General features: G+C 42.0%; 2 protein-coding genes across 5 annotated transcripts in view; one reads left to right on the top strand and one right to left on the bottom strand.

Moving 5' to 3' along the window:
- Positions 1 to 5124, bottom strand: part of SERPINI1 (serpin family I member 1) — a 44273-nt gene extending 39149 nt beyond the window's left edge. Inside the window, exon 1 of the mRNA XM_064385183.1 lies at positions 4991 to 5124. The gene's annotated coding sequence lies outside the window, so the exon portion shown is untranslated. The remainder of the gene's footprint in view (positions 1 to 4990) is intronic.
- PDCD10 (programmed cell death 10) lies at positions 5105 to 17607 on the top strand. 4 transcript variants are annotated; one of them, XM_064385189.1, is made up of 8 exons: positions 5105 to 5236; positions 11671 to 11885; positions 12485 to 12538; positions 13867 to 13984; positions 14641 to 14767; positions 15111 to 15189; positions 15504 to 15586; positions 17123 to 17607. In XM_064385189.1, exons 2-8 carry the CDS (start codon positions 11790 to 11792, stop codon positions 17202 to 17204), a joined length of 639 nt encoding a protein of 212 aa, XP_064241259.1. In that variant the 5' UTR covers positions 5105 to 5236; positions 11671 to 11789; the 3' UTR covers positions 17205 to 17607. The 4 variants fall into 4 exon arrangements, with proteins under 4 accessions (XP_064241259.1, XP_064241258.1, XP_064241261.1 ...); XM_064385188.1 differs by having other exon boundaries at positions 5169 to 5374; XM_064385191.1 differs by lacking the exon at positions 5105 to 5236 and adding an exon at positions 5356 to 5374 and having other exon boundaries at positions 11679 to 11885.
- Positions 17608 to 17819: the final 212 nt, after the last annotated feature.

The following is a 17819-nucleotide window of genomic DNA, read 5'->3' as shown; positions in this document are numbered from 1 at the left end:
AATGTTACTGTGAATAAACAATTGTTACTTTAGGTTTTTATTTACCATATGCAATTGCACATGTTTTAAAGATAAAACAGAATTACTACAGTGTTTTAAAAGTCCATATCCAGTTTAATAAGAGACTAGTTTATTCCTCTTTAGTACTTGCAAGAGTCATTAGACATCTTTCAACTCCCACTAATTACTTTGTTTTTGGCAGACATTAGTGTTTCCTCCTCCTGCTTTTTTGAATAAATCTGAAATTAACAAGTCAATAAACTGACATATTTACAGTAAAAATAACTCGGCTCCCCTGTCTTCTTCCTCCCACTTCTCATCTCTCTTAGCAGATGAAAAGGTCATCATTCACCTACAGGCTTTACACACACTGGTGGGGACTTGGGCACCTTCCCTTTGCATCAGCCTCATCTCAAGTTGAGGACCTGATATTACAGAAGCTGTTCCTGTCATCTTAGGTTTTGATTAATTACTTTAAATAGTTTAGAAACTGGAGCAATGCTTCTTTTGAGAAAAAGATATCTGAGAGAGAAAACATGAGCTGCTTCAGTGAACTCCAATTGCTGTGTGAAGTACACAGTCATTAAATGCTCCAGGAGCTGCTTTAATTTAAACGTGGGAAAGAAAAGCATTGGGCAAGGGCAGTTTTGGTGTACCAATTAAAAAATGATGCCTTAAATCTTTAGACCTTTCTTTCCAACTTACATAACTGAGATGTATGGGGAAAACTAGGGCAGCAAACATCACCTCAGACACGGAGACAGTCCCCAAACCCTGGCACTTGGCTGCTGTGCCAGGGAAGGAGGCAATCTCCAGTGGCTGAGTGATGCTGAGGAGTTCCGACAGGCTGTCTTTGGCAAAGTACCCACGCTCTTAACACTACCTTGACATGCCAAGGGCACTTTAAAAAATCACAGTGAAAAGTACATGTCCAAGTCCTCCAGCTCACTCCAAACTTCAACAGGAGAATCAAGGCTGGGATGGGATTGCTACTCAAAAAGTACTGGATGCAAAACGCAGCTGGTGAGCAGAGTTTGGGTGTTTTGTCGCACTGCAAAGGGAATTAAATTTGCTTTCTGTGGTATCTGAGCAGAATTCTCAGAACTTTTGCAAAAGCAAAACAAAGCCTTCAGTGTGTTGTGCAGAAAGGTTAAAAAGGAAATGAGAGTTCTCTTTTCTGAGATGAGGAAATCCCCCCAAACCTACTCCGCGCACAGAAACATGCACGACAAAATTAGAGGAAAGGAAAAGCCCAGGAACTGCAGCTCTTCCACAGTCTGGGGAGATCACTGCTGGCTAACAAGCCTTGGTTTGTACATCTGACACCCCCTGCACACATGGCACAGCTTCAGTTTTGATTGGGACAGAACAGATCTTTCCAGAAGCAGCAGATTGTCCATTAGGCCCATCAAGCCATCACGGGGCTGGAACTGTCAGACTCACACGGCAGAGCAGGAACACAGAGCATTATTAAGCAATTATTTCTTTATTTGCAATGATGAAAGACTTCAGGGCTGCAGTTCATAAGTTCATAAATTAGTGCAAAGACAGCCGGCCTATAAATTGGAAGCTAGTTGGTTAAAACTAAATACAACCACATTGTTTTAACTTTCTTCTTCTAGACAGTAAATTACTAGTTATATTGATTCTTCCTGAAATAAGAGTCTCAAGGCCTGCAAAAATATTTCTCAAGAATTATCACAATATTTAAACACTGAACTAAACCAAAAATCCTTTACAACACAGGTCAAATCTCATTAACCCAAAAGCCATACACACATTTAACTCATTAGCTTGTATGAATAAGAAATTTCCTTTTTTCCCCATCTCGCAGCTACAGCTGCTCTGCAATGACTCCAAAAGCCCAAAAAGGACATGGATAACTCACACAGCTTTTATCCCATTAGCCACGGTCTGCAGTTCTCATAATCATTAGCTTTGAAGTGCATTAAACAAACCAGAACACGACCTTAGAGCTGATATTTTAATCACACCACATAAGAACAATTCTTTATCACAGATACTTCATTAAGGCCACCAAACGAGATGCTATTGAGAACTACCCAAGCCACAAGCAGGCAAGGAAATATTCTCACATTACTTTATAGCTACAGACCTTCTCCAACACAACCTTCCTAGTGACTGCACTGAGTATTTACACCTGAAATAAACACATTCTTAATGGGATCAATACATCTGTACATCCCTGTCATTTTGTACTGCTTCAAATGCCAAGTACAGAGGGAAAATAAGCACCAAAAACTTCCCTGTTATTACTGAACTACGGGATTTTATTTTTTTTTGTCTTGAAGCGGCTACAGCTTTATGTCCTAGACTATTTCACAAAGACATTGACAGAAAATGTGTCCTCCTGTCAATTCCATAATTCAAGACTCCAAGTATTTCCCTCCCTCCTGCAGGAATACATGGTATGTTATTTCCCCCACCTCTACGTTCTGCTAATGTTTAGTCATCCAGTTCACAAGACCATGCTGGGAAGACAAAAATTAAACCCAAAATTTTTTTAAGGGATTCCTAAATTAAACTCCTCTGTTTGTTCATACATACAAAGTATGTATATATTCATAAAGACACATTTATCACTAATTACAGCTGACTATACAGACATCTTTCCCAACCATCTGCCCATTATATTGTATCAGAGACATGCAAACCATATAAAATAGAGAAAACCAAACATTAACTTTGAAAACCATGCTTACACACCAATTTTGAACGTTATTTTGAACACACAGCTTAATTCAGATAAGGACAGCCTGAAGACTCAGTATAGGACAGATGTACCCTATATTAATTCAGCCTGTGCTTTACACAGACAGAATAATGTATTGCCCACACAGAACACAAATTGCTAGAAATTATTTTAAAAGGTATTCAGGCATGCCAACAATGTGTCTCCACTGATGATGAGCAGCTCAAAAAACAAATCTGAAATTTTGAGAAGTAAAACATTAGTTGCAGAAGCCTTTAAATAATGGGGAGTAGTCAGATCTTGCTGTGAAGAATTCTACCAGCACTAACCCATTTTCATCGCTACGTGCTGCGATACACAAGGTTACAAACTGAACTAAGCTACACACAAATACTACATTTACATCCACAGAATAAATTTCAAGAGAGTTATTACAATAGTGCTCCTAGAACTGTTCACCCCTGAATATGAAAGGAGATGACTGACACGTTCACGAATAGCTTTCATCTACATGTGAGCAAATCCCTGACAACGGCAGATGAAGAGACAAACTCAAAGCAAATTTAAAAATCCCAACTCAAATTGGACTAGAGGATGTGAAAATACAGGACAGACAGTCTCATGAGGTCAAATTTTGGAACTCATGACTGCCTTTAACAGGAAACTTTACAGTGCCACAAGCCTTCACATTGGATTACATCTTAGGCTGTCCTGTGCAATTCTGTAGACAACCCACACCTCAAAAAAATAACCCTCAACCATTCCTGCTCCCTCCCTCTCCTTGGCAATTATTCCTCATCACACTCAACCAAGCCAGAGTAATTCTAAAAAATACAATGGATGTAAAATAACAAAGTGTGAATCTAGTCCAAGCCTCACAGTCCAACCAAGACCCGACAGAACCTGGAAAAGTATCACAAAATTGATGGAAGAGGTAACTATCTTAAGTTTTAGCAGCTCTATGACTGCAGCTTTGCAGCTTTATTTAAAACATACAAATTTCACTGAAAGAATAAAATACCATTAAACAGATATTTGGCTCAATCTATGCTACAACGTTTTACTAAACACCTCTCCCCTACACAGAAGGGCGTAATTTTCCATTAGACTAAATCAACAGATCACATTAAAAATGAGGGGAAAACTGAAGAATATCTGAGCTCAACGGTGATTAACAGTACAAAACTCATGCACATGATGCAGGTTTTAAGCAGCCTTTTAATACCAGGATGCGTAGAGTATTTGATATGTGAGAGATCACCCATCGGTATGTGAGAGATCTGATTAAAACAAAACCAGGTGGTGCGGGAAGGAGAAGATTCACACATGTAACAATCCAGGTACTTTTTCTCCTATTTTTTCCCCCAAAGGAGGAGATGTGGATGGGTAACACACGCGGACACCTACACATCATCCCTCTGCTCCCAAAGGCACCCAACTCTTCCCACCCTGCCAGCAGCACCGCAAGAAGTTACAGCCAATGCTGACAAGTTGAATGCTTCAGTTCCCGTGTTCACAATGGGGAATTCGTACGCCTTAATATTAGAAGCGATCAGCGTTTTTATAAAGTGAGCGTTAACAGCGACACATCAGAAATGCAAATTCGGACCTAGAACTGAGTTGATGCTTTAATATTAATATTAAATTTTAATCGCTGAGCTCTTCCTACAATGTAATTTGAATCTTCAAACCGCAAAGCTTACTAGCAGCAGAGTCACCCCGACAAATAATGCCCAAGTTTAGTTCTTTTAGTGGCTAACACCCGGGGCGCACAGACGGTCTGCGGCGCGCCCAGCGAGCGGCCAGGACGGGGCTGCCACAGGCGGGAGAAGCCGCTCACGGGCGGGTTCTGAAGCCCAGCTGCGGGCTGGGAAGGGTCTGCACGGCCGCAGGGAGCCCCGCGGGCTCTGGGGCACGGCACCGCCACACTCCCCTCAGCCGAGCACAACTCCGCCGGGGCGCGGGCTGAGCTCCGCGGGGCCGGGAGAGAGCGCGTCCCTCCCCGGCCGAGCGAGCACCGGAGGGGCTCTGGGCTTGCCTGCCGCTCGCCGCCGGGTATCCCACGCCGGAGGAGCAGCTCTGATCCCGAGCGCCTCCTCTCCCGCAGCAGCGGGCGCAGCCCGTCCCTCCCTCCCTTCCTCCGGCGCCCAAGGAACGCCGGCGACCCCCGCACGGGCAGCGGCTCCTCGGCACCGCCGCTACTCCGGTGTAAGAAATAAGCCGGAGCCGCCCGGTTTATTCGGCCACACAGCCCCGCGAAGGGACGGGCGCACTCACCGGCACTCTCGCCGCCGCCCCGCCCGCTGCCCGGCGGTGCTGCCGCCGCTCCGCGCTCCGCCGCGGCTCTGCCGTGCAGGGCTGTGCTCGGCTCCTCTGAGCCCCGCTCCGCCCGGCCGCTGTCCCCGCCCCGGCCCGCCCCGCCGAGCGCTCCCGCCCCCGCTCCGCTCGGCATTGTGGGGCTTGTGGTCGCGGAGCGCGGACTACGAGCCCCAGGGCCCCGCGCGCGGTTCCGGACAACGCCTGGTGTGTGGTAACACCGCGGATCTTCCTCCTTCTCCTCCTCCTCCTCCTCCTCCTCCTCCTGCTCCTCGCGGGCGCTTCCGGCGCGGCGGCGGCGGCGAAGCCCCTCGGGAGCAGCGGGGGCTCGGCGGGCCGGGGCAGGTGAGGCGCCGAGCCCTGCCCTGCCCGGCTCTCGCGGGCTGGACGCGGGGCCCGCCGCGCCCTCCGGGGCTGCGAGAGGGGCGGCCGGGCTGAGGCAGCGGCTGAGGGCGGCCTCGCCGTGCGGGGAAGGTGCGCGGGGTGTCCCTTCCCCTCCCGGCCGGGCGGTGACCTCCTTCCTCCGGCCCTGAGGCAGCGCCGAGGGCTTGTCCTTCTCCCCGCCCTTCCCGCGGCCGCGGGGCTGGGGCCTGGCCCCGCTCCGGGGTTCCCGGCCTGGTGCTGGTTCGCTCGGCCCGGGCCCGGCAGGCGCAGGCCCGGATGTGTTTTATTTTTGTGTGTATTATTTTTAGCTCGTCCTCTCGGAGCGGAGCGCTGTCAGGTGGCTGCGGCGGGCAGGGAGAAAGGGCGCCTCGGCTCCTTCCCCCTTCCTGCGCCAGGGGAGGTGTAGGGTGGACATTAGGGAGAAATTATGCACATGAGGGGTGATTAGACATCGGAATGGGCTGCCCTGGGAGGTGGTGGAGTCCCCGTTGCTGGAGGTGTTCGAGGAGAGGCTGGACGTGGCGTTCGGTGCCATGGTGTGTTTGACAAGGTGGTGTTTGTTCAAAGGTCGGACTCGGTGATCTTGGATGTCTTTTCCAGCCTGACTGATTCTGTGATTCCTTCTCCGCAGGCTCCCCCGGCTGTGCCCCCCTTGGGGACTGAGCAGTCAGGGCAGCTGTTCAGGGCTGGGGTGTCCCATTAAGTTGCTCACTGAACTGGTGAGTTGGGTTGGTGTTTTTCCTGCAGCTCGCACATACTGGGTGGCTGAAACCTTCTGCTGTTCCTGTTATCAGAGGAACTAATTCTCCTCTGGTATTTGTTCCCACGTTGGAATGTATTTTTGTCCCTTTGGAGCTGTGTCATATCTATTTGTGTTTGGTAAAGTAATGGCTTCACTTTCACATTCCCAAAGAAGTGAAAAAGAAAGAGAAACGGGGATATGTTGTTGTGGTTATATATTCCAACATCCATGACCTGTTTCAGTTATGCTGTGTAACAGTTCTGGAACTGGAGCACAGGCTGTGGGGTCTCATGTGAGACACACACTGCCTGTATTAGGACAGATTAAATCACTTCCATTTTGAAGTACAGCAAAATAATATGGACTAATCATAAGCCTGACTTCAGTCTAGGCTTGGTTTTTGTTTTTTGAGTTGATATGGTTCTAAAAATAGACATCTTGGATTTATCACAGGTCTGTGTCATTTCTGAATTAGTCATAGAACTGCTCTTACAGTAATCAAATGCATAAGCAGTTCTGCTTTGCCAGAGTGAATTTCACTGCAGGTGAAATGTTACACGTGTGGAGATGTTTGAAAACTGCATTGTTTGAAAAACTTCATTTCTAGTGAGAGGCATTTGAAGACATTTTCAAACTTCAATACTATTTGCTGGTGACATTCCTTTTGTTGGCTCTGCAGTGAAACTGTTTGGTGTAAGAACCAGCAGGATGTGGAAGCAGTTCAGAAGGATGCCTTTTAAGTCTCTTGTTATCATTGCTGATTTTAAAATACAGATTGTTATCCTAATACTTGATCTGTATGCTAATCCCAGTGAATCCACCCATACTCAGTTTTAAAAAGAAGGAAAGTAATTCTGTATCTGAAACACAAAGCTTTGAAGCTTTTTATCAATTAATCTTAGTTATACAATGGCAAAAAATTGCAATTGATAATTAAAATACAGTGGCAGGTAAGGTAACATCTGACCAAAAAAAAGATGTGTGGGTTAGGGCTTTTTTAAATTCAAGTGACCATTAATGACAGAAGCAGAGTTACCAAGACAGGTGTGGGGTGTGTATATAGTTAAAAGAGAGAGTTCTGCAATTTTTTTTTACTTCCATAAACTTTACAACAGCAATAGTAAATTACCTACACTCCCTCCTCCCATGCACACTGGTCTTACATTTTGATTCAAGCTCTGCCTCTGAATTCAGATGGAATTTATGCTGTTATTTCCCTTCCCCCACTCTTTCTTCCTGGACTTGAATGAATCTTTCTGGGAACTCAGGGATCTCAGATCAGGTTAAAGGTGAAACCTCTTCTTGAATCCTCCCTGCAAAAAGTGGAGCAGAACCTCTTGGCAGCAAGGTAGTCTTTTCTAGCAGGAACGGAGCTGTGATTTTTGCTAGAAGCCAAGCACTGAAATAATAATATTTGTAATCACTGCCTTGGGCCTTGTTCCTCTGTAGTACTTTTCTAAAAAAGAATATTAATGTCTAAGCACTTACCAGATCTAGGGTGGATGGAGCCTGGAGAAGGGAACAGAGACAACATCAGTGCAGAGGTAGATCTGCTGATGACAGAGCTGGAACCCTGCCAATTGATACCAAATACTTCTGTTGGTTTAAAACTTGAAAAGTTGAAATCATGAGAGTCTGCTCTCTTTGCTTTAAGCACTGCTTCAGAAGGTTGTGTTACACAAACACCTTCCTTTGATGGAAACCTCGCTCCTGTTCAGCCTGGCCTAGAGCAGCTGTGGATTTGGGGAGGATCCTGCCTGCTGTAGGTACATGGGGATGGTTGTGTTCTTATTAGGCAACTGTGCTTGATTTAAGTGCATGACCAAAAGTCTGTCAGCAAATGACACACATTAGAGAAAGCAAATTGTCACCTTAGACACTGACAATGGTGGTTGTACATGTGGGAAGTGTGGTGGTTTGTGCTCTTCACCCTTCTTGGCAGGAGTTGGGTTTTTGGGGTTTTTTTCTGTTAAAGTTCAGTTGAATGATTTAAAATGTCATTGTGTAGCTATGGGGGAATAGCTCTGTCAAAGAACCTTTCCAAATCTATTCCTCATCTAAAATATACCAGCTCTCTCCATGTTTGCTGACTGGCTGGGATCATATTTTAGTGCTGAGACTTAAAGGTTAGAATGTAAGATTTATCCTGACAGTGAAAGCATGTATTCCATGTTAGTGCATCTCTTGGAACCAGCCTGGTGTGTTTGATGGGTCAGGACTGAGCTGTCAGGGTTGTATTAACTGGTATTTTAGCACAGTTGACAAATTCAGATTCTGTTTCAATTCTCTGTATCATTCTGTAGGTTCTCTCCCAGGACTCTCACTGCACACCCAGAGGTTTGGGTCTGTGGGTCCCTGTAACACAAAGGAGGATCAGGCTGACCCTCAGTTCAGTATCTGGCAGTGTCCTGCTGCCTTCTCCTCATCTGCCCCCTCAGACCAATTAACAGGTTTGCCAGCAGCGTAACACCTTTTCTACATCTTACAGTTTTCCAGGATTTTCTCAACTGTGCCACTCCACTGTGCTGTCCTAATAAATCACCTTCTCATGGAATCTTGTTCCACCTTTTTTGAGAATGTAAAATAAACCAGATGAAACTAGGGTAAACTCCTCTCAAAGAAAAGGCTCTTTTGAGATTGGAGGAACTGAAGTTAAGCTGTTACAAGACACTGTCAGGAAGTCTGGCAGCTGTGCAGAGCTGCTTTTGATCACATCCTAAAAGAAATGCTGAAAGCTCCTCCTTGCTGCTGATAATGTGCATTAAACTTTGGCTTGAGTCTGGCCGTTTTGAAGGTTAGTGGATGTGCTGATAGTTGATCTAAATAGAACAGAAACTTCAGTTTTCATGAGGATTTAGTCCCTAATCAGGATTGAGACCTTCAAGAGTATTTGGATGTGGTTCAGTGCAGCTATGACAAACTGACTTTCAGTAACACAATGAACACAGAGTTTTTGTGAAGATAATTATTCTTTCTATTTAACACTAGCAATGACTGAAGTGAATAAGTTGCATCCAAAAGATGTGAAGTTGATTCCTAACTGTAAAGATAAACAGTTTGAGAATTTTAGCAGTCATGTCCTTCATGATACTGTGATGCTTCCTAGTGTATGTTCTGGAAAACAGGAAGATTTTTGAAATAATGAACAAGCAGTGTGATAAATAGAATATATTTCTTTTCATACCTTGGCAACAAAAGCGTTTGGTGTTCTTAAATATTTCTTGTGTGCACATATATATAAACCCACCTCTTCAGTTACAAAATTGGCATCCTTTGTGTTGATATAAATCCAAGTGTTGTTTTGTTTTTTTTTTTTGAAGTGTCAGTGTCTGGAAAAGGGGTGATAGATAATGTATAATTGTTTTTATATGAGGGTTTTAACTGTACCATGGATTAGTAACAATAGCTTATGGTTCTTCAGGAGAAAATGAGTTCTTCATGGTAGCTCACAGTGTAATAGGTTTTCATCATCATAAAAATCCATCATTTCACTTAGTATTTCCTTTTGTGTGTGTGTGGATACTGCTAACCCATAAAAACAAAGTAATTATATCTAATGGCAATTTTGTCCTTTTTTGCCCTTCTTCCTGTGATAAAAATCTTTTGGGTAGAACAATGTTCAGTGACCTGAATTAACTATTTAAAAAACTTACTCTGAGACTACAGATAAAAACGTGCTATAAATTCATCTGTGAATGCAGGTGGTGCTTGTCAGGTGTGTGAGTGGACATTCACTGAACTTCCAGAGAGGAGGAATCCAACAGCAAAACAAGCAGATCTCCATCCAGCAGGGAACACACATGGATAATAAATGGGACAGCTTGTACCTGCAGTAGGGAGTGAAAACTTGTTCAGACAAGTTCCCTCCCCCCATGTGAGCAGACCTTGCATGAATTTATGTAACTGAAACAAGTTCTTGGGAAAACACTCAACTTTTTGAGGAATGATGAATATTCACTTGTATTCCTCCATGTTCTTGACAGCTGTAAAATACCAGGGGTGGGTGATAAAATTGTGAGACTCCTGATTGTTGCAGTTCCATCCCTGTGGATGCATTTCATCCATCCAGACCCCTTTCTAAAGTCTCAGGAATCCTTTTCTGGGGCTGTGGGAATCAGCTCCTCTGTGGCACTTTGAGGCTGGAACAGCAAGAGAAACAAAGTGAGGTTTTGCAGGAAGCAGTCCATGTTATTCACTTGTATAAAGTTTTTACTGTAGTCATGTTGAATTTTTCTTCAGCTTTTACTGGTCACAAGCTCAGAAGAGATGTGCACAAGATTTGTAGTCATTCAGTTTCTTCTCTGTGCTGACTTTAATCAGTAACAAATTTCACTTGTATAATTATGGCTCAACAATTATAGATCTGCTCAGGACAAAAAATACCTGTTCTTCTGTTTAAACAGCCTGAAGATCTGTAGCCAGTGCAGAGCATAATGAGGAATATGGCTTGAAGAAATGTCTTGGCATGTTCTTAATGTGTTCATACTCTCAGGAAGTCATATTGATTGCTGGAGTAGTTTCTTCTGTTTCTTATCATTTCACTCTTTTCACTTACTAAAATGTCAGTAAATTACACAGTCATGCAAATGCCAGGTGTCTGGAGCTTGCTAGGAGGAAAAATCCTTCCTCTAGTGCATTAAATCCTCCAAGCAAATCTAAAAATTAAAACCCTTAATATCTTTCTATCTTTACTTCTGACTTGGACTTCAGGTCTTTAAACTCAATTATGTAATATAAAATATTTTTAAAAGAATCTGATTAATAGAAAATACAGCAGGCTGGAACAAGGGCTTTTTATCAACTGTAAGGTGACCTTTTTTCTTTTCCACATAATTTCTGGGTCTGAGCAGTGATCCTTCCATGTTGGATATGATGAGCTGGGCTGGGTGGAGAACTTCCAAAACAGAGGTTCAGTTACTGGAACAATAATTTTCCATTGAGTTAACATAGCTGGTGGCACACCCTGAGTGGAAACATGACTTCAGCTTATATAAAACCAAAGATGTAGTGTTCACGTTCAGATGGGTGGAAAGTGGGCACTGATCTCCAGCAGAATCACAGCTTGGTGCATGTGCAAAAATATGGAGTATTTATAGGTAGTTTTAATAGTCACAATGCATCTGGATGAGGTTTGGGCTGCAGTATGTAGTGCTTTCCAAGTTTTTCCTGCATGGGAGTTGTCAGGAACCTTATGCTGCTGCCTATGAGTGGTGGTAAGATTTTTGTAAATAGCACATAAAATCCCTGCTTGCAGGAGAATTGATTCCTAAGAACTTGAAGGGGAAAACACTTGGGGTAGCACCTTTTCTTTAAAATATTCACTTAATAGATTTCAGTTAGGGTTTTGAAGTTACACCAAGTGGTCATTCCATGTTTACTGGACTCAAGTAGTAAGAAATCCCTGGTTTCTACCCAGTAGAACTGACATTGATCTGTGCCTTGTCATTTTCAGAACCTGTCCCTCTCAAGCATTTGTAACTGTGTGTTTGTTTTCTCTTTTCTCACACACCCCAAGGACAATAGATTTCCCAAGTTCTTCAAGTATTCTTGCACAACGAGGAAAAAGAAGAGACATTTCAGTGAATGAGGAGTTTTTTGCTTCTATAGTGTTTTCCTTGAGAAGTGGCTCTTTGAATGAGGATGACAATGGAAGAGATGAAGAATGAAGCAGAGACCACTTCTATGGTTTCCATGCCTCTCTATGCTGTTATGTACCCTGTCTTTAACGAGGTGAGCTCCAGTTTACCTTGGAATGCAGTAATCCCCTTTATTTTGGGAAATGAGGCCACAGTAACATGCTGTTCATCTTGGGAAAGCTTTGTCTAACACATCTTGTCTCTCTGCATTGTTTCACCCTTCTTGCTGTGAATAGTTTCATGCTCATCAAAGCTTGCTGATTATCTTGGTCCTGAGCTTTTCTCTTACCTTTAACACAGGATTTTGACAAAAATGCCAGCTCTGGTATTCTCTGGCAGGAGATAGCACACAGTCAAACCTGTGAACAGCTTGATGCATTTTAATTTTACTGCTAATGGTTGTAATTTAATATTTGTTTTCCTCTGAATATCAGAGATTGTCAAGATGTTCTCACAATCTTCTGTCAGACTTTTGCTGTAAAATACATCCAGTGATTTTTATTTTCATTTGGGGGGGGGGAACTCTTGGCTTTGGGATTAACTTTATAGTATATTTGAATTGAGACCAGCAATTTGAAAGCTTCTGTCAATCCCACTTTCCATTCTGCTTTATGGGGCAAGGTGTGATTACTTGACTTGTTTTGTTCTGATAGCAACAGAATGCTAATAATTAATTCTAAACTTTTATTGCAGCTAGAAAGAGTAAATCTATCTGCAGCTCAGACACTGAGAGCAGCTTTTATTAAGGTGAGAAGTAACTTGCATTGAAAAATGGTTGTTTCAAAAGTAAGCTGTGTATGATGAAGCTAAAAGGTCAGCTCTCTTGTTTCCTTGTCTTTTTATCTGAGATTTCATCCTTGATCCAGTAGTCTAAAAATAAAGTGGACAATTGCATGAACTGGAAGTTTGAGATGTCTGCAGATGTCATGAGTAGAAATCTGAATGAGCAATTTAAAACAGACTCTTCTCTTGTCCATATAGAACAAAAGCTTAAATGAGGCAGCAGTCAGTGAATAAATAATAAACTTAGACTAAAACCCACAAGATTTGTAGAATAGGCTCTCATGAGTAATAGGCACGTAGCAGACTTTGAAATTGGTTTACAAAGTGAGTGGTAATGGGATTTTTTTGTGGATGAAGCTCAGTGTTTGTGTAGAAATCCAGCAGTAAATGGAAAAAAGAGATTCTTCTGACTTTTCCATTGTATTCCTAAGGAGTGAAAATACAGATAATTCCTTTACATTGCTTTATTGAAGTGGTGATCTTCTCAAATATTGAAACAAAATAATGGCAGGCATGACATATCTGAGCTGTGCAACTCTGGGATACTTCCCTGTTCCTGCACTTAAATCTCAATGTACCTTGAGGGGCTGAAGTCGCAAATTGAGCTCCTACAAGTGTGGGTTGGTTTTGTGTGTTTTCACAATTCTGGGAAGGAGCTAAGCTGGATGCAAATAATGTTAAACTGAGATGCTGGTAAAAATGGTAGTGCCAGCAAAAAAACCCACTGAGGCTCATTTTTCTTCCACACAGAGCAGTTTTTTAGTAGCAGCACAGGTGATGTGAACAGCTCCAGTGTTAATCCAGCTCTGGACTTAGATATGTCATCAATCAAAAGCTGGGTTTTTTCTGAAAGAGCAATTCCCAGATGATGTCTGAGCATATGATGTGATTCATGAGAGGCACATTTTTAAATGTCATGGGGAAGGTGGGGGAGTAGCACCTGTGTTGGAGTGAATTAAATTCCAGGGGATACAACATCTTTGTCTCAAAGCTTGGTGTTTATGAAAATATAACAGGATAGAGACATTTATTAAAACATTTCTTACTCAAATTAAAATGAGTGCAAGGGCTTACTGGAAAAGTTGCTTATATGAAAGCAGTGATGGAGGCCAAGAAAAATTAATTTTGTAGTGTAAAAATGTTTTTAATATAATCTACTGGTCTAAAGCTGTTAGACACTCAAAGTTCCTAGCAAACTCCTGCAGTATCTGAAGCAATTTACAAGAAAATCTTTGTGATTGCAATGTCCAGGTCTTGCCTATTTAAGAATATAAAATTTCTCTGCTGTACAGGCTGAAAAAGAAAATCCAGGTCTTACACAGGACATCATCATGAAAATTCTGGAGAAGAAGAGTGTGGATGTGAATTTCACAGAGTCTCTTCTGCGTATGGCAGCTGATGATGTAGAAGGTAATTAAGTCTGTGTTGGATAACTATATTTTTAATTATAGTGTTAACCAGGAACATGCAATTCTGTATTTCTTCTTTTTTTTCAGAAGACATTATTTGTTTCTAGGTAGAATTTTCTCAGCATGGTAGAAGAAAATTTGTATTTTTGAATACTGCTATTGGAGAAGTTAAATCTCCCTGAACACCACACTTGACTAATAAGACGAGGAAAGAAAGAAAATGAATGTTTAGAACTATGTTTTTATGGGTGCATAGTTCACCTTTTGCAATGCTAACAACCAGGAAATGGCAAATATGGAGTATAACATCCTCTTTTCTTTTTTTTTCCTACTTCAAATTAAAAGCAGCAGTTACACTGTCACAGAAGGAGAATATACTGCAGGCTTTAAGTTATTTTAATACTGAATTTGATGACTTTAATGTCTCAAATAAAGTAAGATGGGCTCTTTTTCCACCATGCAGTAATGAAGGTGATTGTTGCACTGTCCTGATTCACACAGGGGTTATTCACTGCAGTTCTCTGCTCGTGGCTGTTTCTGTGCTGTTCACCTTCAAATTCACCCTGGCAATCCTGCTGCTTTTGTGTCATGTTTTTAGCTGTCACTACAGACTTGAGGACAAACTAATGGTGGTTTTGAATATGTTCTTTTTGCCAGAGTATATGATTGAAAGACCTGAACCTGAATTCCAAGATCTTAATGAAAAGGCACGAGCACTTAAACAGATTCTTAGTAAGATTCCAGATGAGATCAATGACAGAGTGAGGTTTCTTCAGACAATCAAGTAAGTACAATATGATGGATTTTGCTGCAGATGCATAGGTCAAACTTCTTGTATTTAGGTCTGAATGTTGAAATTCTGCAGATGTAGCAGTGCTGTTCCCATTGCCAGAGAGCCTGATCCCAGTTAGAAATGATGGGGCTGTTACTTGACCAAACTTGCTGCTTCCAAGGCTGAATTCCCAGGACACTGCTGTGGCTCTCTGCATTTGGTCTCCTCCATCACGTCTGACACTTCCTCTGTAGAGACTGCCCTGAGGAATACTTGACTGCTAGGAAGGGATTCAATTTCAGCATTTCATGGGATCTCCTGAGGATATTGAAATTCTCTTTTTCTTGCCCAACAGGGACATTGCAAGTGCAATAAAGGAGCTCCTTGACACAGTAAATAATGTCTTCAAGAAATACCAGTACCAGAACCGGCGGGTATGTGCACCAGCTCTTCATCCACTATTTCCAATAGCAACACAAGAGGCATCCTTTGCATCCAAGGATGAACAGCAGAGCTTAGCTGGTCAAGGAAACCAGCTTTAACAGCAGAATGGTTGTATGATAGGTCTCAGGAGTTCTAGAGAAAAAAATTATTCCTCTTTGTTTCTTCTAAAGAAAAAAAAGCCCAAAACTTTTTATTCCTGATGTAACATTAATTAATTTTCTGATCAGTTTAACCTCAAGGTTCTCACTGTACACATAGAAATATGTGAACTAAGACTCTGCTCCTGGTGTTTTTGTTTTTGTAGGCACTTGAGCATCAAAAGAAAGAGTTTGTAAAATACTCCAAAAGTTTCAGTGATACTTTGAAAACCTATTTTAAAGATGGAAAGTAAGTATGCTTTTGTCCTGTTGGTTTTGTCCTGGTGTTTTCACAATTTACATAATGATTAACAGGAAAATAGGACAGGCTTTGGGGTGTAAGCTGCCTTTTCTAGGAGTTGCCTAATTATTTCCTTACCTATGTCCTCTCATTACCATGGCTGCTTTAAAATGCTGTTTCTTTGCCTTTGAGGAAAGGGAGAATTGTTAAATTCACCACCATGTAACACCCATGTGTGGTGTTAGTTTTGAATTTGAATGAGAAGTTAAATTTCCTGGCCCTGTGTGGGTTTTTACAGTGCATATACAAGGACAAAGAAATTATGAATTTTTTTGTTGATAAAAGTAATTTACCTATTTGAAGTATCACATGCAAATACAAAACATCTGTGCAGGGTTCTCTTTGATTTGCATTTTTATTGGTCTTTCTTTATAGACCCTCACAGTATCTGGAATGATTCAGCTGAATCTTTTTCTAGCTGAGAATTTTAGCCTTCAAACTAAGGCATTTTCCTGGTCTTCACCTTGTGTTTTGCAGTCACTATTCCTGTATAATTCACTGTAGTGGTTCTTTTGGAGGATGAGTGGATCCCCCTCAGATTCTGACAGTGCCAAAGTGTTCTGTTGTAAAGATGGAACCAACTTTGATGTCAGTTCTTGTTGAGCTTGGCAAGCTGAGAGCACCCAGGAGATGGTGCATTATAAAGGAAAGAAAAGTCTTGAGCCCAGCTGGGAGTACAGTCCTGCTCCCATCAAAGCATTCTTGTTTTTCTTTCATTTTCCTGAAACTGGGGCTAAATTTGATACCAAAATGGGAAGTTTGGGCTTTGGTAACTTTGATTCCTGGACAGAAGTACTGTGTTCTGGGCTTAAGCTTAAAGTGTGTTAATTATTTGCAGTAGTGTAAGAAATTCCATGATGTATTTCCTATCCTTGGGAAGTCAGGAGGAATTTCAGTCAGTCTGAGCTGCACATTGGGGGAGATCCCTGCTCCCCCCAGCACTAAACACAAGCCATGCTCAGATGTCATTCCTGAGCTGAAAGATTCTGTGACCCCACACCTCTCTGTGCAGAAAGGTAACTAAAATAGTGTGTTGCTGTCACATGTGGGCATGTTTAGTATTCCTAGAGGGAGGAGTTGCCAATTCTGGAATTTCTGGGGGGTGAAGAGCTCAGCTTTGGAAAGGTGTTTAACAATCACAGAGTCAGAAAATGGCTGTGACCTTAAAGATCATCTGGTTCCAAGCCCCAGTCATCTGTTCCACGGTTTTCCCTTGGTTATCTGAATCCCAGAAGGAAAGGATTGAGATGTCAGTGATGATAGAGAGCCAAATTCTTTTTAAATTCCTGCCAAATCAACACAGCCTTTCTGGGATTAGCTATGCAAATGAGGCTGGTTGGCTGCCAGCAGGGAGCTCAGGTAGGTCAGCACAGGGTGGAACATCCCTGTGCTTCCAATTCTCCAAGCCTAGGTGCCAGTAATGCTGGGTTTCTCCACTGCCATGTTTCTAGAAGTTTCTGAAGCAATATTCTTCTCTTTCCACAGGGCAATAAATGTGTTCATAAGTGCCAACCGACTAATTCATCAAACCAACTTGATACTCCAGACCTTCAAAACTGTGGCCTGAAAACTGTATATGTTGAGAGTTGTACTTTTCAATGGTGGATAGGGTACCTTTATATGTAAATTTTAAAGTTTTGACTGTATAAATTATCAGCCCCTCTCAAGGGGCCTAATGCAGGATTTTGAATGGGATTATTGCCATCTTACACCATATTTTTGTAAAACATTGTAGCTTAATCATAATCTCACAAGAAAGATTTTGCATCACTTTTTGCTATTATCATTCTTTTCAGAATTATAAGCCAAAAGAATTTACGCCTTAATGTGTCATTATGTAACATTCCTTACAAGAATTGTAAATATTTGGTGTTCTGTTTCTGACATTTTAACTTGAAAGCGGAAAACTGCAAGATTATGTATTTAACAATATTGGTGGCAAATATTCAATAAATAGTTTACATCTGTTAGACTGTCTTTTTGTATGTGAACAAAAGTGCATAACTCATCTTTCTAGAACTGCAGAACATTCATTCAATAGAAAAAGAAATTAAAATTATTTGGGTGCTTAAAGCTACTGGGAGTTCAAATCAGTGTAAAATGAGGGGTTTTTCTTTAGAACTGAGATTTTGGCTGTTATCTATATCAGAATATCAGAATAATTATATAAAAATGTCTTTGA

This window comes from Passer domesticus, chromosome 11 (assembly GCF_036417665.1).
Source record: "Passer domesticus isolate bPasDom1 chromosome 11, bPasDom1.hap1, whole genome shotgun sequence".
In the NCBI taxonomy this organism is placed as follows: Eukaryota; Metazoa; Chordata; class Aves; order Passeriformes; family Passeridae; genus Passer; species Passer domesticus.
Note: the sequence above shows the minus strand (reverse complement) of the source record. Positions and strands in the feature narration are given on the sequence as shown.